At 40.6% G+C, this 12,099-nt stretch overlaps 1 protein-coding gene across 2 annotated transcripts in view; it reads right to left on the minus strand.

Annotated features, from left to right (window-relative positions):
• ascc3 (activating signal cointegrator 1 complex subunit 3) overlaps positions 1–12,099 on the minus strand; it is a 654,593-nt gene that overhangs the window by 107,330 nt on the left and 535,164 nt on the right. For both annotated transcript variants that reach the window (XM_085997711.1, XM_085997710.1), the window contains exons 31-33: positions 10,009–10,146; positions 9,762–9,882; positions 2,693–2,825 (exon numbers count right to left, since the gene is read on the minus strand). In XM_085997711.1, the coding sequence (XP_085853837.1) occupies positions 2,693–2,825; positions 9,762–9,882; positions 10,009–10,146 (392 nt within the window). The remainder of the gene's footprint in view (positions 1–2,692; positions 2,826–9,761; positions 9,883–10,008; positions 10,147–12,099) is intronic.

The following is a 12,099-nucleotide window of genomic DNA, read 5'->3' on the forward strand; positions in this document are numbered from 1 at the left end:
TTCAGTATTATCCTAAGACAAATGCTGCACATTGGCAGGTATTCTCAATATTGCACTTTTGTTATTATTAGCATCACTGGTTTACAGAGACTGAATGATTCAAATTATGTTTTTATTGCTTAATATAATCCTGGCCAATATTTATGTCTCAATCAACATAACAAAAACAGATTATCTGGTGATTATCACATTGCTGTTTGTGGGAGCTTGCTGTGCGCAAATTGGCTGCCGTGTTTCCCACATTACAACAGTGGCTACACTTCAAAAAGTACTTCATTGGCTGTAAAGCACTTTGAGATGTCCGGTGGTCGTGAAAGGCACTATAAAGTGCAAGTCTTTCTTTCTTAGCATTTTTAACTGGTATTTTGGGGATTACATTCCACAATTCTGTCAATTTTAACATTAAAACCAAAAAAATAGTGGCCTTGGTTGTACTTCTTCTAGAGGAGCAAGTGGACCAAATATGTATATATTTATTTATTTATAAATAATATACTTAAAGAACTAGACTATCAGAAGCCTTCAATTAAACATTTAAAAATGAAAAAATTATGCACATATACTTTAAATGAGGTTATGCAAATATTGGCATGGATTAAGATGTTTTAAATTATTTACAAAAAATTAAATTTTTATTGAGGTTCTTATGAAGAAAATTGCAATTTTTTTTCTTTATTCATTCACGGGATGTGGGCGTCGCTGGCAAGGCCAGTATTTATTGCCCATCCCTAATTGCCCTTTAACTGAGTGGCTTGCTAGGCCATTTCAGAGGGCTGTTAAGAGTGAACCACATTGCTGTGGGTCTGGAGTCACATATAGGCCAGACCGATTAAGGATGGCAGATTCCCTTCTCTAATGGACATTAGTGAACCAGATGGGTTTTTACGACAATCTGGTAGTTACTGTTAGAAATTAGGGGTATCTAAAATGTATATGGTTATGTGAATGAAATTTTGACATGAATAATACTGCTTTTAGATGATTGTATCAGAACTTGAGACAGAAGTGTTTTTTCAGAATAGCTGGATAGGTGCTTAGAATTTGCTTATGCTTTTGGTTCCCTGCGGATGTTATAACATTGCGCACCGTGACAAGTCATATATGACCTTGCTTCCCAGACTAGCTGTCCGCTGTTTGTATGCTAGGAAGGTTGTTGACTGTATCTTTGATTTGGCCAACCGAGGCCCAACGCCTATGTTTCTTCCAATATTGCCAATAACCATATTATAAAGTTGTTAGGATTTTGACTTTGTTTAACAAAACTGCTTTAAAATGCATAAGTTAACCAGTGTATGAGAATAGAATGGAAGATATCTTTGGGAATTTAATAATTCATTCCATGGTACAATCGTCTGACACCATATTGGTTTGCAGTCGATCCTGATTATTTGCAAGACCAGAGGTAATCTATTCTCAACATTACATGGTCACCATTACTAATACCAGCTTTTTATTCCAGGTTTATTTATTATCCCATGGTGAGATTTTAACTCATGTCCCCAGATCATTAGTCCAGGCCTCTGGATTACTCGTCCAGTAACATAACCACTATGCTACCGTTCCCATCAGTACATTTGTATTTATTAGAATTATGTACATTTGTATAATTATTTGGGGATTCTATTGCATATCATTAGGGGATTCCCGTCGTAAACGATTGCAATGGAATCCTCCTTTGTGATCGGAGGACTGCCCCCACATGATCCCAGGGAGGCTTCCAAACCGCCTGTGTCCCTGAGATCTGTGGGTCTTTACTCAGCCGTACACCTGGAGGCCCGAGACCGCAACTCTACACAGCCTGGGCACCTGGAAGTAGGTTCGTAAAGGTTTCGCGGGTCGGAGGTGTACTCCGGAGGTACGCCTCCGACCGCAATTTCTAGCCCATTATGTCTGCTTCTGTAAAATATCCTACCATAAAAACATACCTGCAGATCTCTGAATTCTAGTGGAAGCAGACAGCTCATCTGGCTAAATTCCAAGAATGATCAATCAAATTTCATTTAAAAAAAAGGTTAGTTTTATATATGGTAAATGGCAAAATAACTATCAGTGACCCTATCACCACCAACAGGATCCGAAGGCCTTTTCACTTCTCACATTTTTAATTGCGCCTTTGGTCATTTAGCTGGTTGCTACTTAACCTGGTAACAGACGGAGTTCATTTTATTTGAAGCGCTAGGAATAAGGTAGCAGGTGACACACTGTCCTTTTACCTTCGGGATCTGGGTTTTAAATCAAAAACAAACTGATGGGACGGAAATCTCCTCTATGCTGCATGTGACGGGTCTAGGTGAACTGAGTTTTGCGAGTATCGACCAGGTTTTTTGTGGCCAACACCGAAGTGCTCATGAGTTGACAATCTTCCTCAGAGAGGCCCTAGGGAATGGTTGGTACAGGCAATAAAAATGTAAGTGTGCTCTTTTTAGTTGGGTTTAAAGGGTAAACTTTAGGGTAAAGCAGAGGGAGCTTTAGTCTGCACTGGTCTGTGTTTTATTGGAACTGTTTCACACAGACCACTGGGGCAGAAAGTGGGAATGAATTCCATTCTGCAGCACTGACAACCCTCACAGAAACAAATAAGAATAAGAAAGGCTGAATTTAACCGACAGGTTATAGGTAAAACAATAGACAATAAATGCCATGAGGATGTATGTAAAACCCGGCATACTGTTATTCTCTTAATATAACTTACCTTGATTCAACAGGGAAGGGTTCATACAGAAACTTCTTGTAGAAATCCTTTTTAATATCATGGACTAATATCACCGCTTTGCCCTGGTCATCAAACTGTGGCCTGCCTGCACGCCCCATCATCTGTAGAACATCTAAAGTTAAGAACATGAGAAATTTCATGTTACTCGTTTATAATTTAAAAAAATCCTACTTCAGCTGCAGTCAGTCACCAGATTGTAAGCTGAGGAAGACCATTGGGCCCACTTTAATGCATCCATTCAGAAAGGTCTTAACATCCCTCTATTGTAGCATTTAATTGCTTTTCAAATAATTCCAGTACTTTTTCCATGGCTTAATGGTAGTACTCTCGCTCGAGTCAGAAGGTTACGGGTTCAAGCCCCACTCCAGGACTTGAGCACACAACCTAGGCGGACACATCAGTGCTGTACTCAGGGAATGCTGCGCTGTCGGAGGTGCCGTCGTTCAGATGAGACATTAAACCAAACCCTGTCTGCTAGCTCAGATGGACGTAAAAAGACCCCATAGCATTATACGAAGAGGAGCAGGGAAGTTTTCCTGTGTCTTGGCCAACATTTATCACTGAACCAACACCACCAAAAACAGTTTAACCGGTCACTCATCGCATTGCTGTTTGTGAGACCTGGCTGAGCACGAATTGGCGAATATGTTTGCCTACATAACAACAGTGACTGCACTTCAAAAGTAATTCATTGCTGTGATTTTGGACCTGAAAGCTACTACATAAATGCAGGTTCTTATTTTATTCATTCTATCTGGAAGTTTATGCCACTCACTGACCACTCTAAGTAATATAGAATTTGCTTAAACCGTCCTAAAATTACCTTTTACTAGTTTGAGCCTGCATCCCTTTGTTCTACTCATGCAGTTTAATTTCAAGTAATATTCTAATATTCCAGTTTACTTTTCCCAGTCCTTAACAATCTAACTTACCTCTAGAATACCTCTCTGATAAATCCTTGCTAGGCTGAAAAACCCAAATTCCTCAGCTTTCCTCATAACTCAGATCCCAGCTACTATGGACCAGATATCCTGATATTTATGCGGCCGTGTGTGCACAGTGAGGAGCAGGTGGTGGGGGGGGAGGGGGGGTGCAGGTGGTGAGTGGCGTTACAGATATCCTGTAGCTTTTAACGGGTGGGCGGGTTTGTAATATAGAAACATAGAAGACAGGAGCAGGAGTAGGCCATTCGGCCCCTTGAGTCTGTTCTGCCATTTAATGAGATCATGGCTGATCATCCAAATTCAGTACCCTGTCCCTGCTTTCTCCCCATATCCCTTGATCCCTTTAGCCTCAAGAAATACATCTAACTCCTTCTTGAATATATTTAATAAGTTGGCCTCAACTGCCTTCTGTGGTAGAGAATTCCACAGGTTCACCACTCTCTGGGTGAAGAAATTCCTCCTCATCTCTGTCCTAAATGGCTTACCCCTTATCCTTAGACTGTGACCCCTGGTTCTGGACTCCCCCGCCATTGGGAACATCCTTCCTGCATCTAGTCTGTCTAGTCCTGTTAGAATTTTATAAGTTTCAATGAGATCCCCTCTCATTCTTCTAAATTCCAGCAAATATAAGCCTAATCGACCCAATCTCTCTTCATACGTCATTCCTGCCATCCCAGGTATCAGTCTGGTGAATCTTCGCTGCACTCCCTCCATGGCAAGAACATCCTTCCTCAGATAAGGCGACCAAAACTGCACACAATACTCAAGATGTGGTCTCACCAAGGCCCTGTACAACTGCAGCAAGACATCCTTGCTCCTGTACTCGAATCCTCTCGCTATGAAGGCCAACATGCCATTTGCCTTCTTAACCGCCTGCTGCACCTGCATGCTTACCTTCAGCGACTGGTGCACAAGGACACCTAGGTCTCGTTGCACTTCCCCTTTTCCCAATCTATTGCCGTTCAGATAATAATCTGTCTTCCTGTTTTTGCCACCAAAGTGGATAACCTCGCATTTATCCACATTATACTGCATCTGCCATATCACCCAACCTGTCCAAATCATACTGGAGTTTCTCTACATCCTCCTCACAGCACACACGCCCACCCAGCTTTGTATCGTCTACAAACTTGGAGATTATTACATCTAGTTTCCTCGTCTAGATCATTAATATATATTGTGAATAGCTGGGGTCCTAGCACCGATCCCTGCGGTACCCCACTAGTCACTGCCTGCCACTCGGAAAAAGACCCGTTTATTCCAACTCTTTGCTTCCTGTCTGCCAACCAGTTCTCTATCCAAGTCAGTACCTTACTCCCAATCCCATGTGCTTTAACTATGCACGCCAATCTCTTATGCGGGACCTTATCGAAAGCCTTCTGAAAGTCCAAATACACCACATCCACTGGTTCTCCCTTATCTATTCTACCAGTTACATCCTCAAAAAATTCCAGTATATTTTTAAATGTAATTTCTCACCTGACTCAAACACCTGTTTTTGAGGGTTAAAATGACCCACAACAAATTAGAAGAAGACGACATTAATAAACTTGCAGAATGGTCATATAATGGGCAAATGAATTTCAACACAGATAAATGTAAGGTATTACATTCTGGTAGGAAGAATAGGGAGGTTACTTATTACTTGGAGGGTGCAAGTCTGGGTGGGGTAGAAGAGCAAAGGGATCTCGGAGTACAAATATACAAATCACTAAAAGTAGCAACGCAGGTTAATAAGGCCATAAAAAAAGCAAACCAAGCATTAGGGTTTATTTCTAGAGGGATAGAATTGAAAAGTAGGGAAGTTATGCTAAACCTGTATCGAACCTTGGTTAGACCACACTTGGAGTACTGCGTACAATTCTAGTCGTCATATTATAAAAGGGATATAGAGGCACTGGAAAGGGTGCAAAAAAGATTTACAAGGATGATATCAAAATGCAAGGTTATTCCTATCAGGAAAGGATGAACAGCTGGCACTCTTTTCTCTTGAAAAGAGAAGGCTGAGGGGTAACCCAATAGAGGTCTTAAAAATTATTAAAGGTTTTGATAGAGTAGACACAGAGAGTGTTTCCACTTGTGGGGAAGAGCAAAAGTAGAGGCCATCAATATAAGATACATAGGATTACTTACATAGGATATACGGCACAGAAACAGACCATTTGGTCCAACCAGTCCATGTTGGCATTTATGCTCCACTCGAGCCTCCTCTCGTCTTTCCTCATCTAAATCTATCAGCATAACCCTCTATTCTCTTCTCCCTCATATGCTTGTCTGGCCTTCCCTTAAATGCTATTCGCTTCAACCACTCCCTGTGGTAGCGAGTTCCACATTCTCACCACTCTTTGGGTAAAGAAGTTTCTTCTGAATTCCCTATTGGATTTCTTGGTGACTATTTTATATTGATGGCCTCTAGTTATGCTCTTCTCCACAAGTGGAAACATTCTCTCTGTATCCACTCTATCAAAACCTTTCATAATTTTAAAGACCGCTATTAGGTCACCCCTCAGCCTTCTTTTTTCAAGAGAAAAGAGACCCAGCCTGTTCATCCTTTCCTGATATGTGTACCCTCGCATTCCTGGTATCATCCTTGTAAATCTTCTCTGCACCCTCTCCAGTGCCTTTATATCCTTTTTATAATATGGTGACCAGAACTGTACACAGTACTCCAAGTGCGGTCTAACCAAGGTTCGATATACGTTTAGCATAACTACCCTACTTTTCAATTCTATCCCTCTAGAAATAAACCCTAGTGCTTGGTTTGCTTTTTTCTATGGCCTTGCTAACCTGTGTCACAACTTTGTGATTTGTGTATTTGTACTCTTCGTTCCTCTACCCCACCCAGACTCGCACCCTCCAAGTAATAAGTGACCTTTCTATTCTTCCTACCAAAATGTAATACCTCACATTTACCTGTGTTGAACTTCATTTGCCAATTATTTGCCCATTCTGCAAGTTTATTAATGTCCTCCTGTAATTTGTTGCAGTCCTCCTCAGTATTGAGTACTCCCCCACCCCCCCCAAATTTGGTGTCTTCCGCAAATTTAGAAATTGTGTTTTTGATTCAAAAGTCTAAATCATTAATGTAAATTGTGAAAAACAGTGGTCCCAGCACTGATCCTTGTGGCACACCACTGCCCACCTTCTGCCACTGTGAATAGTTACCCTTTACCCCTGCTCTCTGTGTTGAAGCCAGCTAGCTATCCATTCTGCTACTTGTCCCCTGCACGGTGGCAAAGTGGTTAGCACTGTTGTCTCACAGCGCCAGGGACCCGGGTTCAAATCCGGCCTCGGGTGACTGTCTGTGTGGAGTTTGCACATTCTCCCCGTGTTTGCGTGGGTTTCCTCCGGGTGCTCCGGTTTCCTCCCACAGTCCAAAGATGTGCGGGTTAGGTTGATTGGCCATGATAAAAAAATTGGCCCTTAGTGTTAGAATACGTGGGGTTACGGGGATAGGGCTTGTGTGGGATGGCTGTCGGTGTAGGGACCGGGTGCTAGGGTTTGGATGATCAGCCATGATCTCGTTGAATGGCGGAGCAGGGCCGAATGGCCTACTCCTGCTCCTATCTTCTATGTTTCTATGACTCCACATTCCCTGACCTTGTTCATCAGTCTATTATGGGGTACCTTATCGAAGGCCTTTTGAAAATCGAGATAAATTACATCTACTACATTACCATTGTCTACTCTCCCTGTTACCTCTTCAAAAAGTTCAATGAGGTTGGTCAAGCAGGACTTTCCCTTTTGAAATCCATGCTGACTGTTCCTTATTGTATTTTTCGTTCCTAGATGTCCTTCTATTTTCTCCTTTAGTAGGGATTCCATTATTTTTCCTACCACCGATGTTAAGCTGACTGGTCTATAATTCCCTGGACATGTTCAATCCCCCTTCTTGAATATAGGTACAGGAAACTTTGTGATATCCGGCACTGACGGGACCGGCGTGTTGCCAATCTATCAAAACTGTCGGACATACAAAGTTAATGTTGAAGCATACGGAGGTTTTCATCTCCGTATCTGACAACAAACACTGTTGCTTAGCAACAGCTTCTAAAGAGTCGGCTGCAGCTGCAAGCGTCTGTAGCTGAAGCTGTTGCTATAGCTACAGACCTTGCAGTGGCTGACTGGGAAAAAAAAAGAACGAGATCTAAAAAAAACTTACAGAAAACGGCTCCTGATTTTTGCCGTTAGATCGAGTATTCCGGACATACAACCTCCGGATAAACCAAAGTTTCCTGTATTACGTTAGCTATCCGCCAGTCTTCTGGCACTACACCTTTTTCTAACAAATTTTTAAATATGTGTAATAATGCCTCTGCTATCACTTCCCTAGATTCTTTTAATATGCGTGGATGCAATCCATCAGGGGTTTTATCCTCTTTGAGTTTGATTAGTTTATTTAATATATCCCCTCTTTTCATTTTAAATGCACTTATCTCATTACTAATCGCATCATCCAATGTCATGTCCACCTGTTCCATCTTCCTGGTAAATACTGAAGCAAAATAATTGTTTCATATTTCTAACATTTCTCTATCGGTGGTATTATCCTGTCTATCCTTTAATGGCCCTGTTCCCATCCCAACCTTCCTTTTTTTATTGATGTGGTTGTAAAATATTTTACTATTTTGTTTTATGTTCCTTGATAATTTAATTTCATAGTTCCTCTTTGCCTTTCGAATTGTTTTTTTGACTTCTCTCCTAATCTCTTTGTATTCTTCCTTATCATGCACTCCCCTGCTGTCCATGTACATAATGTATGCCTCTTTCCTGACCCTCAATTGTTCCCTTATGGCTTTATTTATCCCTGGAGTCTCATTATTGTTTAGTTTGTTCTTTCCTTTTAGCAGAATATATTTTTCCTGCACTCTGTTGAACGCCATTTTAAATGTTTCCCATTGCTGTTCTACATTGTTGATTGCCAATATTGTTCCCCATTTTATTTTCCCAAGTTCTATTCTCAGCCCCTCAAAATCAGCTTTTTTCCAATCTATTAACCTGGTTTTCGTCATACTTATGTCCTTCTCAAATATCATCTTAAAGCGTATAATATTATGGTCACTATTGCCTGGATGTTCCCCTACTTTTACTTCTCTTATCTGCTGTGGTTCATTCCCCATTACTAGGTCCAATAGCGAATCCTCCCTTGTTGGGGTTTTTACATATTGGGTTAGAAAGGAGTCCTGTGCACATTGTAGGAACTCCATTCCCTTATCCCCTTTACCTACCTCTTCTGTCCAATTAACATCGGGGTAGTTGAAATCCCCCATGATTATTATTCTATGTTTTTTACTCATTTACCTAATTTCTCTACATATTTCTTCCTCCACCTCCCTTTCACTATTAGGTGGTCTGTAGACTACGCCTATTAGTGTGATTGATCGTTTATTATCTTTTATCTCTATCCATATGGATTCTATTTTTGTCTTGCTGATAGCTGCATCACTTTTCTACTGCCATAGAGGGAAATCAGAGGGAATTCAGAAGAAACTTCTTTACCCAGAGAGTGCTGAGAATACGGAACTCGCAGCCGCAGCGAGTGGTTGAAGCGAATAGTATAGATGCATTTAAGGGGAGGCTAGATAAGCACATGAGGGAGAAGGGAATAGAGGGTTATGCTGAGAGATTTAGATGAAAAAAGACGGAGGAGGCTCGAGTGGAGCATAAACACCAGCATGGACTGTTTGGGCTGAATGGCCTGTTTCTGTGAAGTACATGCTATGTGATCAGCATTGTGGCTCTTTGCTGCATTGTTTCCAGTGCTTGAACATCTCCTTTGTTTGTTAATACTTCTTGCTTGATAAGTAATCTGACTGTGGTGTGAACCATTGAATGGCAGGTTTTAAGACAGTTAACATGTAATTACCAAAAATTGCACACAAATGGGTTTGGGAAATAACTAGAGGATTTCAGGGATATGGCAGTTAAGTAGTAGTGATGTATGTAAAAGGGAAAGGCTTGTTGGGCCTCCTGGTCTTTTGCTGTACAATGAGTTAAATTTCTTCAAATTCAACCATGATTCATACTGGGGAAAACACATAACAGATTCAACAACAATAATGAAAAATTACATCGGAGGAAAACACCACATTCAAGCTGCCTACCTGTAATTGCAAAGTCCACATAACGTCTTGTTTTTCCATCATAGTACTCAGTACCTTTAACAATGACTAGATGAGCAGGGAAGTTCACTCCCCAAGCCAAAGTGCTTGTGGCAATAAGAACCTACAGCAGTAGTAAACACAAACAGAATCAAACTCATTGGAACATTTCAAATAAAATAGGCAGGATAGTAGGGAGTATTTTTTTCTTTTTGTGTTGGAGATCGAGAGAAGAAAAGAGGGTGCTCACCTGGATTTTGCAGTTAACAAAGAGTTCTTCCACGTGTTTCCGGTCACGTTCGTGTAGTCCAGCATGATGTATTCCAATACCAAAGGCTAAGGTCAGTTTTAGGTTGGAATCTCTCACCATCTCAATTATATCACTCATCTGTAAAGATAAAACAACAGTAGAAAATGTTATGTTATTTTAAAAATCAGCTCTCCATGATCATGTCTTCGAGGAACCACAATCCTGTCTACGACTTCCCAAATCCACTAATAACAATCCTTACTATGATTGTGCAAGTGCATTAATGACGATCCTTTCTAAGATTGCACTAACTGCAATCCTCACTATGGTCATGCAAGTGCACTAACTGCAAGCCTCACTATGATCATGCAAGTGCACTAACTGCAATCCTCACTATGATCATGCAAGTGCACTAACACCACGTATACTGATGCTCTTATTCAGCATTACAATCAATATCCTTGAATAAGATCACATCACACCCTTTAAAAAAATTCAAAGTATAAAACAGATATAGGCTGACACTAAATATTCCTCTTCATTAAAAAAGGAAGCAAAATTAGTTTATAATAAGGTGTGAATTGGGTAAACTTCCATAATTGACATTTTTATAAAATCCTTCTAACTATTACGTAGCACTGTAAGCCTACAATACCTCAACTACAAAAGACTGTCCTGATCTAGAGATGCTCAACATGCGGTACTGAAGTTAAGTTAGCTCACAGCAGCTCAGTGGAAGCTGAAACACTGTGGTATACTTATTTTGGCTAAATGAATTGCTGTGAACAGTATGTATTAGAAATATTGACAAATATCTCAGACAGCTAAAGACTACAACCCAAATTTAAGGTTTTAACAATGTTAACACGGTGGCATAGTGGTTAGCACTGTTGCCTCACAGCGCCAGGGACCCGGGTTCGAATCCGGCCTCGGGCGACTGTCTGTGTGGAGTTTGCACATTCTCCCCGTGTTTGCGTGGGTTTCCTCCGGGTGCTCCGGTTTCCTCCCACAGTCCAAAGATGTGCGAGTTAGGTTGATTGGCTATGATAAATTGACCCTTAGTGTTAGGGGGATGGGTTACGGGGATAGGGTGGGATATGTGTTGGTGTAGGGGTTACGGGGATCGGGTGGGATATGTGTCAGTGCAGGCTCGATGGGCCGAAATGGCCTCTATCTGCACTGTGGGGTTTCTGTGATTCTGTGATATCCATTATTCAATTCCCAATTTTTTCTCTAGTTTGGACCAAAAGTGTTAAATGATTTAAAATAAATTAGATATTTGATAATGACAATCAAAACTAGATACTTCGGAAAAGAATTTTTCAACTACAGTACATGGCTCATTCTGCTACATCATATAACAACAGGTTCAAATCAAATCCTTAAATATTCTTTGCTTGTTGCTTTATAGCACTTAACATAATTAAGCATTGGGTAAGAAATAAAATCATGTATATTTCAGCACAGATGATTCTATTTTCATTTGCAGGCATTAGTGGATGGGTTTCATTGATTGGGGTAAGCATGTGGCCCTTGTTTCCTGTCTGTAATGCCTACAAGGCTATGTAATATAAATTGGAAAAGTAAAGGCCCCTGGCAGGGGGGCTGATACTTGCTTCACGAACCTGCTGGGTTGTTAACAGCAGGAAACCCTGGCTGCTGCTAGGAGACTGTCATGTGTTTGCATAAATCATCGCAACATATGTTTCCAGTCCTACCTAAACTTAACCAACCTGTGCTTAACTAGAACCATATAAGCAAATATTGTGCTGCTAAGGTACTTTCACAAATATAGTAATACTATTTCGATAAAAAGGTCGTATGAAGGGAAATATAATTATGTAGTTAAATAGAAGAGGTACGTGAATAATTACTGTATTGTCAAGGTTAGTTTAGGCATAAGAAAATGAGAGTGTAAACTTGTGGAGTGCATTAATCATCAATTACTGCACAACTTCAGTTCAACTCCATTAACTAATTAATCAATATGATATTGTGATGACCATCAAGATGATGACTGGATATAAATTGCAATGCGTTAAGATTGAAAAAATATTCTTTCAAAAATGATAGCAGCACTCCAAGCTGGAA

This window comes from Somniosus microcephalus, chromosome 9 (genome assembly GCF_052327205.1).
Source record: "Somniosus microcephalus isolate GS21.2 chromosome 9, FLI_Smic_1.0, whole genome shotgun sequence".
Lineage (NCBI taxonomy): Eukaryota > Metazoa > Chordata > Chondrichthyes > Squaliformes > Somniosidae > Somniosus > Somniosus microcephalus.